This window comes from Suricata suricatta, chromosome 8, assembly GCF_006229205.1.
Source record: "Suricata suricatta isolate VVHF042 chromosome 8, meerkat_22Aug2017_6uvM2_HiC, whole genome shotgun sequence".
Taxonomy (NCBI): Eukaryota; Metazoa; Chordata; class Mammalia; order Carnivora; family Herpestidae; genus Suricata; species Suricata suricatta.
In genome coordinates this window covers 111,228,775-111,245,424 of record NC_043707.1, presented here as the reverse complement: position 1 = coordinate 111,245,424, position 16,650 = coordinate 111,228,775, and the positions used below count along the sequence as shown (strand labels likewise).

General features: G+C 42.6%; 1 protein-coding gene across 3 annotated transcripts in view; it reads left to right on the top strand.

Moving 5' to 3' along the window:
• ZFP69B (ZFP69 zinc finger protein B) overlaps positions 1–14,045 on the top strand; it is a 19,667-nt gene extending 5,622 nt beyond the window's left edge. Inside the window, exons 1-6 of one of the 3 annotated variants that reach the window (XM_029949516.1) lie at positions 1–57; positions 553–980; positions 4,348–4,433; positions 5,931–6,057; positions 6,309–6,404; positions 10,765–14,045. In XM_029949516.1, coding sequence (XP_029805376.1) covers positions 854–980; positions 4,348–4,433; positions 5,931–6,057; positions 6,309–6,404; positions 10,765–11,933 — 1,605 coding nt within the window. In that variant the 5' untranslated portion in view covers positions 1–57; positions 553–853 and the 3' untranslated portion in view covers positions 11,934–14,045. Of the gene's footprint in view, positions 58–552; positions 981–1,243; positions 1,323–4,347; positions 4,434–5,930; positions 6,058–6,308; positions 6,405–10,764 lie in introns of those variants that run through there. The other 2 variants (XM_029949518.1, XM_029949517.1) reach the window with 2 other exon arrangements.
• Positions 14,046–16,650: the final 2,605 nt, after the last annotated feature.

Here is a 16,650-nt window from a genome sequence, read left to right as displayed (position 1 = left end):
GGAGAGCGGCCGCCCGGGCGACTGGGCAGGGGCGAGCGGGGCGAGCCGGCGAGCGGGGTGAGCGGGAGCTGTGCGGGGGGTCTGGGGCGGGGACGGCGGGAGGCGCCGGCTGGGGACCCCCCCGCGGTTCCCCGTGGCGCGTGATGTGCCCTGGGGCCCGGGGTCGCGCTCAGACAAAGGCTGCGAGGTCCAGGCCTGGAGAGAGGTTGAGCCTCTCGGTTCCTGGGAGGAGGAGCCGGGGTCGGAGGGTATCCGTGAGTTGCCACAGCCAAGAGGAGGAGCCGGGTGGGATTCCAACCCAGCTCCTTCGTGAGTCCAGATCTCGAGACTGATTTAACCATAGTACTACCCACAACAAAGAATCGGATTTTCTTCCTTATTTTGTGCTTCGTGACCCCCAGCACGGTGGTTTGGACCGCGAGGGCTGTGTATATCCACGGCCTCCATGTACCTTTTGTAAAACTTTTTCAGTGATTGGTGTATGTTCTAGAATTCTGATCCTGCATCTGAGCTCTATAGATCCTTTTCCTGACCCTGATGTTTTCTGTCCAGCGTCACCAGAGGCCTGTCGAGGTGGCTGCTCAGAAGAAAACACCCGGAGTCAAACAGCTGCCTGCTGCGGAGACAGGTGGAGCTCAAAAGGGGCTGTACCTTGTGAGCCTGGACATGCAGACGTCCAGATTCTGGATTTGGGTACTGTTTCTTTGCCGGGTTCCTGAGAGTGGAGGACGCCAGCACAACTGTGAAGCCTGAGTTTCCAGCAGTTTCTTTATCAAAAGTGGACAGGTCCAAATAGGCCGTCCTGCCCCGTGAGCTGAGGCAGAGAGCCCTAGAAAGGAGCGCTGACGTCATTATGCTCCAGCAGCTCCTGATCTCCTTGCCCATGGAGGCCAGCGCCTGGGTGAAGTTGCACCGACCGAAGAAGGCCAAGGAGGGGGCACCCCTGTGGGAGGACGTGGCTAAGATGTTTGCAGGAGAAGGTGAGAATAGACTGGTGGGAAGGAGGAAAAGCAGCAGCATCTAGTTTGAGAAAGAGAGTAGACACCTGAGCAAAAACATCCCTTGGGGAGGCAAGTGGGTAAAAGGTCTCTGGGGCTCTCCATTATGGCTCCTGGCCTGGGTTTTCCTGAATAGTAGTGGTCACTTCGGCCTGAAACCAATATCTGAGTGTAGGTTATTTCTTTTCATTCTCCCCTGGGCATGTGGGGCAGGCAAGACTTGCCTGATTTTCTGTATTTTACAGTGAGGAAATTTGAATCAGCTGAGAGACCTGTCCAGGCACTTGGCTGGTCGGAAGTAGAAGGCAGCAGGGAAAGTACCAGGTGAGCCTGGCGTGTCTTGTGCGAGAAAGTAAGGACAAGTGCAGAGCCTGATGGACATGTACCAGCAGGACGGCCAGTTTGGACAGACGTAGGACTGTTTCCATATCCAGATGGATTGTCACACTTTGAATAAATTAAATTTCCATAAGTTTATAATGACACTTAAAATAGAGAAAGGGGAAAAACCCATTTGCCAATACTAGTGGTGATTCATGCACGTATTTCTTACCTTGAAAACAAGTTATTATGGGAATGAAGAATATATTCATCTTGCTTTTTTTTTTTTTTTTTGAGACAGAGAGAGACAGAGCATGAGCAGGGAGGGGCAGAGAGAGAGAGAAGGAGACATCGAATTTGAAGCAGGATCCAGGCTCTGAGCTGTCAGCACAGAGCCTGATGCGGGGCTCAAACCCACGCATGTGAGATCATGACCTGAGCTGAAGTTGGAGGCTCAACCGACTAAGCTACCCGGGTGCCCCTTATCTTGCTTTTTAAAAGATAATTTCCATTTGTTGAGTAAAAGCTTTTTATAGAAAATATCTGCCAATAACAAAGTAGAAGGAATGATAGAATATTTTAGTATAAATGAAGTCATTGAAAAGTTGATGGGGAACAGGATATTCACCGGGTGCCAAAGTATTGCTCCCACAAAGTGCTAAATGTCAAGGAAAGAGCCCACTTTTCCATTGATGGTATCAGGTGGTCCCTGTCTGAATCATGTGTGACAGGGAAGAGATAACCTCACGTTTTGTGCCTTCTGGGTAATGTAATATAGAGCACATGGTATCACCCATGAGGAGTTCCTCCCTAAATGTTTAATCTGATCCTAAATGGAGCTTCAAGTCTGAACTTCTGGTTTAAAGAAAATACAGGGAATAGAGAAATAAAGTAAATCCTAGCACAGTCAGACTGTGTTGGTCTCTTAAGAATCCAATGTCATGAAAAAAGTGGAAGTGGGGCACCTGGGTGGCTCAGTTGGTTGAGCGTCCAACTTCGGCCCAAATTATAATCTCACAGTCCATGGGTTCAAGCCCTGCGTTGGGCTCTGTGCTGACAGCTAACTCAGAGCCCAGAGCCTGCTTTGGATTCTGTGTCTCCGTCTCCCTCTGCCCCTCCCCTGCTCGTGTTCTGTGTGTGTCTCTCTCAAAAACAAATAAAATTTGGGGTGCCTGGGTGGCTCAGTCGGTTAAGTCTCCGGCTTCGGCTCAGGTCAGATCTCACGTTCATGGGTTCGAGCCCCGCGTCAGGCTCTGTGCTGACAGCTAACTCAGAGCCTGGAGCCTGCTTCTGGTTCTGTGTCTCCTCTCTCTGCCTCTCCCCCTCTTATACTCTGTCTCTCTCTGTATCAAAAATAAATAAAACATTTTAAAAAATAAAAAAAAAACAAAATTTTTAAAAAGTAGGGGGAAGTACTATTCTAGAGAGACTAGAGATAACCATTCTGAATGTGTGAGCCTTGGTTGGCTCCTGGGTTGGAAAAAATCCAGAATAAAAGACAGTTTGAGAAGAACTGAAGAAATCTGAATATGGAATTATTGTTTTCAAGTGTTTATTTGTTTTTGAGAGAGAGAGTGGGTGCATGTGCAGAGGTGGGGCAGAGAGAGAAAGGGAATCTCAAGCAGGCTCTGCACTGTCAGCACACAGTGTGACGTAGGGCTCAGACTCACGAGCCAGGAGATCGTGACCCCAGCCAAAATCCAGAGTCTGACACTTAACCAACTGAGCCAGCCAGGCTCCCCTGAGTATAGAATTGTTGTTAACTTGCTTAGGTGTTATAAATGGTATTGTGGTTACGCAGGAGACGATCCTGATTGGAAGTATTTAGGGATGAAGCATCATGATGTCTGCAACTTTGAAATGGTTCAGAAAAAAATATAGATAGATGAAGGAAATACAGCAAATGTTAACAATCACTGAATACAGGTGGGGGATGTATGCATGTTCGGCATTCATGATAAAAACGTTGAGAAAAAAATACAAGGACAAGAATTTGTGTACCTCAGGTCCTAATTCATACTTTTAATACCTCAAATTCAGCCAGGTTTTGTTTTTATTTTTATTTTTATTTATTTTTGAGAGACAGAGAGCGCGAAATCTGGGGAGGGTCAGAGAGAGAGGGAGACACAGAATCTGAAGACAGGCTCTAGGCTCTGAGCTGTCAGCACAGAGCCCGACGCGGGGCTCAAACCCATGAACCATGAGATCATGACCTGAGCCGAAGCCAGACGCTTAATCGACTGAGCCACCCAGGCGCCCCGCAGCCAGGTTTTAATACCTCAAATTTAGGTTGGAATTCTAGCACGCTGGCAGGGTGTTACGCTTAACACTTTAGGAGATGGGAAAAAATAATGAGCCACATAGTTTCTACCCATCTACTCATTCTAATATTCAATTGAGGGAGATAATCATACAAATAAATGATAGGCAGTCTGAGATAGATAACAGAATAGAGATAAAAACAAGCTTTGGAAGAATATAGAGAAGAGGAAGCTTTCTTCTCATTAAGAGTGTTCGAGAAAACTTCACCTGAACTGGTCCAGAAGGAGATCTCAGGTTTTCACCGTGTAGGACTTGGGAAAAGACTGAGGTGGCTACTGTGCAGGGATGTCCAAAGAATGGTGACTGAGTTATGTGGCTGGGTGTGTCCAGTGGGTGAAGAAGGATGTTTAGAAGGAGAGAATACTCAGCAAAGCAGTGGGGGGCTGGTTGTGGAGGATCTTGAAATCCATGGTAAAGTGTTTGGATTTTTCTTTCTTGTCAGTGGGGAAGCTTTGAGGGATTCTGAACAGAAGAGTGGCCGGTAGATCTGTGCCATTGGACCAGTGCTGCCCATTGGGAAGTATTAACGCCCAAAGCAATACACTGTAGATCCTTTCCATCAAGGAGGCTCCGTTCTGCTCTGAGTTGCTCTAAATGTCCCTCTCTCTGAATGTTTTGAGAGAGGGGCCATGTTCAACAGGTCTGGCCTGCAAGCTGTTTTTCTAGGTCTGGGAGATCCAAACCTCATGGCTCTTTTCTTTCTTAGTTTTGCTCTCTATGGATGCTGATGAGACCCAGGGAGAAAGTTTCAAGGATGAAGTGACCTCTAGGCCGCTGACACTAGAATCCCAGGTGGGTTGGAATTTCCTGTCACTTTCTTGAAATTGAGCCCTGGACTTGGATTTTCTTTGACTCAGCTTGCTAGATTGGATTTTCTTAGGCTGTTCTAAATCAGGCCACACTGATTGATCTCACAGGTGATTTTCCCACCAGTAGTCACCTTCCTCAGAACCTTCTTATTTCGAGCAAACCTCTGGCCATTTATCCAACACATTTAAAACCTGTGCTGGGGTGTGTTTGTGTGTGTGGAAAAGTATGTAATATAGTTCCTGCCCTGAAATCTCACAAATGTCATCTGGGGGAAAGACAAACACTGTAAAACATTTTAAGCAATGTTTAAAAATTAACAGAATGTGGTTCTGATATTCATGGAGATATATACACTTCATTAATGTAGACACCTCGTTAACTAAAAGAGGATTTCTGGTCATGTTTTGGAGCAGAATTGCAGACGAAAAGGGAATTGAGTAGAGAAGTTACTGGTAGGTCCAAAAGGGTACAAACTAAATAGGCTGACCAGAAAAGGAAGGAAAACTTCCAAGAGCAGTTTAATAGTGTCTGTGTATCATAAATGAACTATTCAGAAACCAGTGGCATGGGCAATGGGCAAAGCTCTATGCTACCAAACCCCAGAAGCAAAGTGAAACTCAAGAAAATTTTAGAAAAATCAAAAGACAATCAATACAGAAGAAGATCTTCCTAGAGAACAGAAGGGTTTTGTAGTGGCATGATCTCAGCTTCCAAAATAACATGGTACAGGGTTTAATGCCATATCTTTAACATTCCTCAAATTCTGTTTTCTCTTGGGGATGCTGTTGTCAGCCCAATAGGCCTCAAGTGCCTTCCAGAATTATTTACAATATATAAAAAGCATTAGAATTGTCTCCATACTTAAGGGATGTGTCTTTATCTCAGCCTGCTGCCTTCTGGGTGCTCTGTGCCTATGGTAATATTTTTTAAAAATAGCCACAAAATGGTTATTTAATTTCATAGATCATACACGACAGGCTCATGTACTTCACAACACAGTGTCTGCTTTGGTCAAGAGGTCTTCCCTTACCAGGCAGAATTCATGCTGTCTCCAGAACCATCTTCCCACATACTTTTCTTACTAACAGACATGCCCAGTTAAGGGTATCTTACCCATGCTGAACTGTCCTCATTGTAACCTGTTCTTTCAGCCCAACAAAGCTCCCTGTCTTCTCTTGTGGCCTTGGCCTCTTTTGAACACTCCCCTTCTTCGAATATTCCTGATCTTTATTGACCTTAATCTAAATTATTGTACACTGCTCTTTAGTATTTCATGAGTATTTCTTCTTTAGCCAAATTGTAAGTTACAAAAGACAGCTTACACGCTTGGTGCATTGTGTTAGAACCTCTAGCAGAGAATCAGCCAACCAACTTTCCAGAGAGTGCCCAGGGAAATCTGGATAGAATCTCTTAGCATGTAGACAGTGTCAGAACAGCTTCCCAAATGCTGGCTGAAAAGGAACATTCTTGATGTTCTAGGACCTGTTGACCTTCAAGGACATATCTGTGGACTTCACCCAGGAGGAGTGGGGCCAGCTGGCCCCTGCTCACCGGAGTCTATACCGGGAGGTGATGCTGGAGAACTATGGGAACCTGCTGTCAGTGGGTAAGGATGAGCTCCCCTTGTAACTAGAACCTGCCTGCTGGAACAAAATCTTTATTTCTAACCAAAGTGTTATGCTTGGGCTCTGGGTTGTGTTGGGGTTTTCTGGCTCCTAAATAGCAAGTCAGGATTGCTCTGGTCTTTTCTGCCCTGGTCTTTCTACTCTACCCCCGAGCAGGCCTGAATACCAAAGAACTATCCGTAAGTTCTTGGGATGGCCTCAGCACATGCAGTGTTTTCTTCTTCATGAGCAGGATATCAGCTCTCCAAACCTGGTGTGATTTCCCAGTTGGAGAAAGGAGAAGAGCCATGGCTGATCGAGAGAGAGGTTTCAGGAGGTCCATGTGCAGGTAAGAGCAGGGCAGATGGGGCCTTTGTCACGTTTGCTAGAGAGCTCCACCCGGAGCCTTCTCCAGATTGTGGGGCAGGCCATGCCATCTGGACGGGACTGGACCTGAACCCTGGTTACCACCCTGTTACCCCTTTCCTGCGATCGCCTCTTCTCGTTCGTTTCTCTGGAGTCAGAGGAAAGGAGATGCCTTTCTTATCAGGGCTAATTTCCTTGGCTAACTCTCCTGACCCAAGCTTCATGATTTTCTTGCTTTCTCCAGCATTTCAAACCTTGCCCTGATGATAGCTTCTCTCTCCTGTACATTCCGGTATTTGTGGATCTCCCCTCAGTAAGTACAATACTCTTCACTAGATTCCCATGTAATTTTATCATGGATTTCACTCTCTCATGATTCTGGCTAAAAGTTTTTCCTAAATCTTACTCTGTGAACATAGCTTCAATTCTGATTCTCTTTTTAACTTGTGTCATTTAGCTTTTTATTTCAGATAACTTATGCCTCTGTGACAAACCACCTCAGAATTGCTTCTTACCAAAATCAAATAGCTTTTAATGACCTTCTTCATCTAAGAACAGAATAATGACAGCAGCTCATCAAGCTGGCCTTTGTGAGTCCTGGGCATGCGTTAGCCCATCCTACAGACAAGGAAAGGAAGGCTCACAGGTTAAGAAACTTGTCTAGCATCACGTAACTGTGAGTTGGTGGAGTCCATATTTGAACTGCAATCCTGACTCCACCATTTGTGGTTTATGGTACTATTCTACATGGCAATATTAGGTTTCTAGACCCTGCCGCCTTTCCTCCACAAATTATTTCCAATGTTTCTCTTCCTGCTTTTTCAGTGCTTCTCATCAATATCCTTTTTAATGCAGATTCATCATTTCTACCTCTGTTAGAATAGGCTAAAATAGTACTGCAAATAGACTCTAAAATGAGGCTCAAACAGAATAGCAAGAAGTCTTGCTCATACACTGGTCTGGGGGACCTGTTTAGTTCACTGGACAGTTCTTTTCCACCTGGCAAGCCTGGGATTGAGATTTCTTCTGCGTGGTGGCTCCACCACCTGCTGGGGCCTCCTCGTCATCTAAGCACAGCCAGCAGCAGAACAAGGGCACACAAGGAGCTCATCTGGGAGGGTTTAAAAAGAAAAAAGGTTTTTTAATGTTTATTTATTTTTGAAGGAGAGAGAGAGACAGAACGTGAGCAGGGGACAGGTAGAGAGAGAGGGAGACACAGAATCCAAAGCAAGCTCCAGGCTCTGAGCCATCAGCATGGAGCCCAACGCGAGGCTTGAACTCACAAACTGTGAGATCGTGACCTGAGCTGAAGTCTGAGGCTTGGGGCGCCTGGGTGGTTCAGTCTGTTGAGCATCCAGCTTCAGCTCAGGTCATGATCTTGCAATTCATGGGTTCAAGCCCCGCATCAAGCTCTGTGCTGGCAGCTCGGAGCCTGGAGCCTTCTTCAGATTCTGTGTCTCCCTCTCTTTCTGACTCTCCTCTGCTCACACTGTCTCTCTCTCTCTGTCTCTCTCTCTCTCTCTCTCTCTGTCTCTGTCTCTCTCTCTCTCTCTCAAAAATAAATAAAACATTTAAAAAAATGAAGACAGAGGCTTACGCCACTGAGCCACCCAGGCACCCCACATCTGGGAGGTTTTTATGGGGCAGCCTGGAGTGGTTCACATGACTTTCACTCTGATTCTTGTATGGAAGAAACTTTTGTCCCTTCACTCAAATCAAAATCAAGGAAGATATAGTTGTGTGTCCAAAACTGGGAAGAAGAGATGTTGGTGAATATGCAGCAATGCCTGCTGCAATCTTTGAGGGGCCTGTCTTTCACGCTGCTGTTCTGTAGCTGCACAAATGTCCACAAGTGCATGGTGGTGGTTTCAGTTGTCCCTTGAGACATAGATTCTCCATATTTTCATCTATTCCCACATGCCCCGGGTCCTTAGGACATCTCTATCTAGATGCACTACGGTCACTTCAAACCCAGTATATCCAGAATCAGAAACCATCTTCTCTCCCAGACAGATTTCTCATCCTGACTCCTCCTCTGCTTTCAGTCTCAAAGACCAGAAATCATGATATCAGCAAGAATGTGTCACGTCTTTCTACTCTCAGCCCTTCCCTCATTGCTCATGGTTTCTTCTCGGATAGCACCTGCTAGGTCCACTTCTCCTCTTCATCTGTGTTGATGCACTGCTAAGCCAAGGCCGCATCATCTCATGCCTATTACTCTGACTTTTAGTTGTATTTGTTGATATTTTATTATCTTTCTGAATCATTTTGAATGTTATAGTCAGAGTTGATCTCCTGAAATATGACATTGATTTTGTTCTTCCCCTGAAAAGAAAAATTAAGTAACTCCTTATTCCATGTACTAAGCGATGTAAACATCTCTGCTTACTTTCTAAGTCCATTCCAAACTTCACCCAGCTATTCCCGAGCACTTTGTAGGTGCTGTTACTAAGGTGAGGTTAGAAGTCCTGGGGAATAAGAGTTTGTTGTGGACAGGAAATATTGGTGCTTTAGGACGGCAGGGCTCAAATGGGTAGATGGGAATAGAAAGAGAATAAAGAGTCGAAAAATTCCCTCATCCCAAAATGTCCCGTGTGTACTGTGGATAGTCCATATAGTCTCTGTCCTCTAAGAGTTTATAGTATAGCTAATAATCCGTTCCAAATAAGAAGCCCATTTTTCACCTCTTATATGCAGATACAGGCAAAAATTATGAAGATTGATAAAAATCCAGTGAACTTGCAGGGAAGGGCACCCATGTTTACTGAAAGCAAACATACCCAGAACTTAATAATTCCTCGTTAGTAAAGCCTATGAAATATTGACAGGAGTGTACACAAATGTATGCATGATAACATGAGAAACTGGAGACAACCTAAATATTTTTCATTAGAGAAAAGTCAAATTATGATATGTCCATCAGTGGAATGCAGTGGTATGCATTGTACTTGTTAAAAAGAATAAGATACTAAAGATAAAGAAATTTTTTTTTAATGGGGCACCTGGTGGCTCAGGTTGAGCATCCAACTTAAGCTCAGGTCATGATTTCACAGTTCATAAGTTCGAGCCCCAAATCGGGCTCTGTGCTGACAGCTCAGAGCCTGGAGCCTGCTTCAGATTCTGTGTCTCCTTCTCTCTCTTCTCCTCCCCTGCTCACACACACTCTTTCTCTCAAAAATAAATAAAGATAAAAAAAAATTTGTAATAATAAAACAAAGGATAAGATAGGGGCTGCTGGGTGGCTTGGTTGGTTAAGTGTCTGACTCTTGATTTTGGCTCAGGTTCTGATCTCATGGTTTGTGAGATAGAGTCCCATGTTAGGCTCTGTGCTGTCAGATTCTTGGGATTCTCTCTCTCCCTCTCTCTCTGTCTTCCCTCCCTCTTCTCACACTAGCTCTTTCTCTCAAAATAAATAAATAAACTTTTTTTTAAAAAAAGAATGAGATAAATCTAAATGTACAGATATGGGAGGGAGCCCATAACATAAAATTTAGTTAAGAAACAAAACAGATGCCAGGGCACCTGGGTGGCTCAGTTGGTTAAGTGTCTGACTCTTGGTTTTGGTTCAGGTCATGATCTCATGGTTCATGGTTTTGCGCCACATATTGGGCTCTGTGCTGAAAGCACAGAGCTTGCTTGGGATTCTCTTTCTCTCTCTGACCCTCCTCAGCTCTTTCTCTCTTAAAATAAATAAATAAACTTTAAAAAATATTTTTAAAACATGCAGAACTATATACTATGATCCAGTTTTTTGTGCAAATGTATATTTATGACTATGCATACATAAATACACATGTATTCATATTGTTGGGAATGTCTAAATGGATGCTTTCCAAAATCCTAAGAGAGTAGAGGGAATGGAGTTGTAACTGAGAGAGGCTATCCCTTTTTAGTGAATGAGCTCCTATATTATTTAATGTCTTAATATGTAGAAAGTATGAATTAATACTTGAAAAAAGCTTTTTTTAATAGAGAAAATTTTGTCCTAGAAATATGGGCTTGGGATGACATGGTGCTAGAATACTGTGTTCCTTAATCTTATCTCTTATTATCTGCCCTTACAACAATGCTCTCTTCTTAGTGCTCTTCCTCCTGGAATTCACATGGATGAACTCCGCCCAGTTCCTTAAAGTCCCCTCACATACCCTAACAGCTTCTTTCCTTTGACCATTTCTTCATTTCCTTTTATATTAGCTCTCTAGGGGGCAGAATCACATTTGAAGATAGGCCAAGGTTTCTGTGCCTAGTACATGTTAATTCCCACCCCCCCATTCTCACTATGGCTATTTATTTTTTTAAAGTACACTGAATATGGGTCATTTGTATTTTGGGATTTCTTTCAGACTTGGAGAATAAAACAGAAACCAAGGAGTCAGCCATAAAGAATGATATTTCATGGGAAGAATCACACCATGGCCTAATGAAGGAACAGTCCGCAGGAGAAAGCACCATATATTCCACATTGGGAAGAGTCTCCAAATGTGATCAGTTAGAAGGCCACCAGGATAACCAAGGAGTGGATGAGGGGCAAATCCCCTTGGTGCACAAGAAAGCACTCACTCAGGAAAGAGGCCGAGAATCTAACAGCTTTGAGAAAAGTATTAATGTGAACTCAAAAGTTATTCTAGGACCAGAAGGTTCTCTGAGAAAAAAAGACCATAAATATGATGTACCTAGAAAGAAAGGTAGATACAATTTAGATTTGATTAATCATTCAAGGAGTTATACCAGATTGAAAACCTTTGAATGTACTATTTGTGAAAAAATCTTCAAACAGCTCATTCACCTTACAGAACACATGAGAATTCATACTGGAGAGAAACCTTTTCGATGTAAAGAATGTGGAAAAGCTTTTAGCCAAAGCTCATCCCTTATTCCACATCAGAGAATCCATACTGGTGAGAAACCCTATGAATGTAAGGAATGTGGGAAAACCTTCAGACATCCATCATCTCTTACTCAACATGTTAGGATTCATACTGGGGAGAAGCCCTACGAATGTGGGATATGTGAGAAAGCGTTCAGCCAGAGCATTGGGCTGATCCAGCATCTGAGAACTCATGTTAGAGAGAAGCCTTTTACCTGCAAAGACTGTGGAAAGGCGTTTTTCCAGATTAGACACCTTAGGCAACATGAGATTATTCATACTGGTGTGAAACCCTACATTTGTAACGTATGCAATAAAACCTTCAGCCAAAGCACATACCTAACCCAACACCAGAGAACTCATACTGGAGAAAGACCATATAAATGTAAGGAATGTGGGAAAGCCTTTAGCCAGAGAATTCATCTTTCTATTCATCAGAGAGTCCACACGGGAGTGAAGCCTTATGAATGCAGTCATTGTGGGAAAGCCTTTAGGCATGATTCATCCTTTGCTAAACATCGGAGAATTCATACTGGAGAAAAACCTTATGATTGTAATGAATGTGGAAAAGCCTTCAGCTGTAGTTCATCACTTATTAGACATTGCAAAACACATTTAAGAAATACCTTCAGCAATGATATGTGACATATGTTCATCATCAGAGGATCCTCATAATGGAGCAAAAGCCTCTAAATTGGAGGTTTTCTGACTTTCGGATTTCAAGAAGCAATGATTTTTTTTTAAATGACTTGATGCAGTGTTACCACTATCAGTTTTGCCATATTAAAGAAACAACCTATTAATCAACATCATTCAGAAAAGAAAAGGCATTTTAATATTTTAAAATATAGGAGGGATAATCATTAGGAATAGCCCTTAACATTGAATTAAGTTAGCCTTATGAAAATCTCTCAAATTTGTCCTTATTTTTCTCATTTCATTATGGGCCAATGGAAAGTTCATCATGGCAAGTTAATGATACTTAGATTGGCTTTTGAAAATCACAGTTTTAAATAATCAGAATTAAATATAGTATAACTTTTTACTTTATCCCTTTATATGGCTAGAAGAGGTATAAATAAAAATACTGGCTGCCACATTTCTACAAGAAATAATAATAAAGGAGGCTTTCTAGAATTGATAGATAACCTACTATACATGAGATACGTGAGTGTGTTTTATGCTTTCCTGTAGAGAATTGGCAGACTTTTCATGAAGGGCCGGACACTGAATAGTAGGCATTGCGGCCATATGAGCTCTGCCAGACCCACTCAACTGTACCATTTTTGTTCAGAATCATCCAAAAATACATAAATCAGAATATCTCAACCTTGGCTCTGCTGATATTTGGGGCCAGATATTTTGTTTGGGGCAGCTGACCTGTGCACTCTTTAGCATTATCTCTGGCCAGAAGATGCCAGTAGTTCCCGCACCCATTGTGACCACCAAAAACATCTCCCAACATTGCTGGAGGTTCCCTGGGGCCCAAGATTGCGCTTGTGAAGTACTTGAGAACCACAGACACAAATAAATAGCTATAGCTCTGTTTCAGTAACCTTCATTTTAAACACTGGTGTTGGGTTGCCTTTAGCCTGAGAGCTGTAGTTTTCCGTTTCTGCTGTAGAATACATAAATGACTGTCTCCCTCCTGCACCTGAATAAGCACAGCAGGAATAGGGGTTGTGGAGTGTTACTATTTTTTAAATCTGCTTTGCTGGAACTTTTGATGTGTTCTGTTATAATGTCACATCAAAAGGTTAGAAGTTTTATATAATCTCTGAAACAGTTGTAGCATTCAAACATATAATAGGACCTAAGGAAGTTTATCATCACTTATTTGGCAGTGCGTCCCATGGGATGTGACATATCAAATAAGCCTATTTCATCAAAAAGACTTCATTTATAAGTTGAATATTGGGAAGTTTGAAATATCAGAAGGTTTTAAAGCATATGTCTAAAGAAGATTATAGATCATTTAAAAACAATAATTATAATAATTATCTATTTAGCCAAGGTGGCAATAAGATTCTAAAGGCAGATGCAGAGGATTACATAGTTATTAAAATTTAGCTTAATGTTGAGAAAATCCAACTTTAAAGATAAAACATAGAAACTTTGTTCTTCTAGGCTGGTTAAAGATACAGAATAATCTTTGTTTACAAAGATATTTGTTTGCAACGTAGACCTAAGAAAACTGTCATTTTAAAAGAAAAGCCAAATTGGAATTTTATACTGGTATAATTCCAATATTAAGACTCATATATTTCAATAAGGTGAGTTTGTAAAAAAAATCATGCAGTCCTTCCTTTTTCCTCCCTATCATCTCCCACGTTGATACATACTTTTTGAGACAAACACATACAGGATGCTGCATGGATCTGAGGTTTTGTGGTGGACGCTGTGGAGAGTGACTGGAATCCCCATCAAGAATAAAGAACTCTCGGCTCTAGGGATTGTGGCCAACAGTTTTCAACTCTCACATGCCATCAGGGGTCACCTTAACTGAAGACAGCCACCTTGCCAAGGCATACCCTCTTCCCAAGTTGTTACATCCAATGACTTATAAAAGTCCAGCCCTTTTGCCGTAATTTAGGGTGGTTCTGAAGGGTGATCCCACTTTTGGAACTCCTCAGAGAATCAGTGGAGTCTTGTGTTGATATTGTATGACTGCTCAACTTCTGCCTAGTCTTGCTCTCTCACTCTCCTTTCTCTCCTCCAAATGTTGGTTGCTCCCTAATAAACATTTTTACACATTAATCTCCACAATCTTAGTCCTAACCACGCACAAAATTTCTTTCCAAAGATTCCCTTTTCACAAACACACTGCTTTCCTTTTTACATTCATATTTTTTAAAATTTTTATAATGTTTTTATTTTTGAGAGACAGAGAGAGACAGCGCTAGCAGGGGAGGGTCAAAGAGAGAGGGAAACACAGAATCCGAAGCAGGCTCCAGGCTCTGAGCTAGCTATCCGCACAGAGCCCGGCGAGGGGCTCGAACCCACGAACCAAGAGATCATGACGTGAGCCGAAGCTGGATTTTTAACTGTCTGAGCCACCCATGTACCCCTACATTCAGATTTTGATCTAAGTTTTTCCTCTTTAAATAACCCGTCTTGGTTACCTTGCATTAATTCTGTTTATTTGTTCCTAGAGTACCCATAAAATTCATGAGGCATTAGACAGAGTTCTAAGGGTTTTACCCTTTCCTGACAATCTTTGAAATGGGGATAACAAACTTTTTTGAATTTCACTAAACACAGGCAGAATAAAAGTTTTATTTAATGCTGATAATTCTAAAGACATGTCCATGTGATTAAACCAGCAATCTTAAATTAGCTTTAATACCAAATATTTTCCAAGATCATGTGAACTTGTAAAATATTTGGGTTAGTTTCTATCTTGAGTGTTAGACTGCCCAATTCTTGGGGCACCTGGGTGGCTCAGTCGTTTGAGCATCTGACTCGATTTTGGCTCAGGTCATGGTCCCAGTGTCATGGGATTGAGCCCCAAGTTGGACTGTGCACTGGGTGTGGAGCTTGCTTTGGATTCTCTCTCTCTCTCTCTCTCTCTCTCTCTCTCTCTCTCTCTCTCCCCTTTTCTCTCCTTCACCCTCTACCCCTTTCCCTTGCTTGTATGTGCTCTGCTTGCTCAATGCCCAATTCTTACAAGCACTTTTCTTTAAACAAACTAAATAGAGCTCTTTTACAAATTAATTTTAGCAATACCATCTGGAGGTAGGAAAAACACCTCACGTAAAATACATGTACACACAAATAAATACACAAACAAGATACAAACAAAATCTTAAAGGCTCAATTTCCAATTGTCTCCTTTTTACAAAACAAATCTAATAGCAAGATGGTATTATAATGTAAGAATCAATTAATTGGTCATTTTCCTCTGTATTGTGGCCAAGCAACATTGCAAAAACTGATTGCTCAATTTTGGAGCTGCATGTGGGGATCAGTTTCCAATTAGAACACAGCAAACTTTACCCAAAGATACCAAAAGATGCAGCAATAAACAAATTGTGAACATTGGTTCCTCCCCAAAAGTCAGAGCCTCACCAACTCAACTAAACAGCTTCCTCATCAGCCTTTTCTTAATCAACCAAGAAAGGGAGGCTAAGAGAACTAAAATCTCCTATTTGGAGGCATCCAAATGGGAGGAAGAAATCTAAGAGCCAAACCAAACAGGAGAAAGAAGTTCACATACCCTCCAAATGAAACACTCACCAGGAGACATCTGTCCAAACCCAACCCAGAACTGTTTCCTGGCCACAGGAGTTATATTAATCACTGAGAGCTGGCAGCTCGAGCCCCATCAGGGTGGATTGGAGCCCAGGGGACAGTCCCCAGGACAAAGAGTCCACTGCTTAGACTAGTCAATGGACTCCTGTTACAGGCTGAGGGCTTGATGACCCATGGGCAAAGAGCTCCTGCCTGGCTCTCCAAATTTGTAACTGATCCCAAGTTTATCCACGGGTTGGGTGACAAAGACAATCAGACATCGAGTATGTAGCAAGGAAAGGATTTATTCAAGAAGCAGCACAATAAGGAGATAGGAGGGCAAATCTCAAATCACCCTCTCCAAGGAGAGACCGGGAAATTTAAAGCAAACAAAAAGGGTAAAAAGTTGGTTGAGTTTATTACTCGTCAGCTGCAATTAGTCACCTTAACCCTTTGGTCTCTGGTTTCACTCATTTTTTCAGAATATTGAAAATGTAATATTCATGGGTGGTGGTTGGAGGTAAGAGGGGAGCACCAGCCTGGGCAACTCAGTACCTAATACCATAGAGTGAGAACAATGCTTCCCAGTCCTTCATTACAGGGGTAACATAGAGAATCATTTTTGTTATTTTGAGTCCTCTTTGTGTGTGCTTTTACATAATTAGGGTCATGGTTTAGCTGTCTTTCGAATTGGAATTGTTTTTCACTGAACATTAGGTTGTGCTCAGATCCTAAGCCTTCATTGCAGAGCGGTGAAGAGTTTGCATTCAGGAATCCTAAAAATATGTATTCAAATTCCAACTCTACCACCCCCTAGCTTTGTGATCTTAGTCAAACTTATTTTTTCATCTGTTGCCGGAGTCCAGCTCCAGCAGGCCCAGGGGTCCCAGAAAGGATGGGTGGTGTTGGCATGAGAGAGTGATGAGAGAGCCACAAATTTTGTTCTTTGTTCATCACCAAGCAGACATCTCTCTCTTCCCATCTGCTTTGGTGTCTTCTTTATTCGTTAAGCAATAACATGACATCAGAAAATAGAAATTGTTTACAGTTTCTAACTCTTAGTGATGAGGTGTTTCAATCATCAAAGGTGTACAGAGACAAGTTTTACAGAAGTTTTTTTGTAGAACCATTC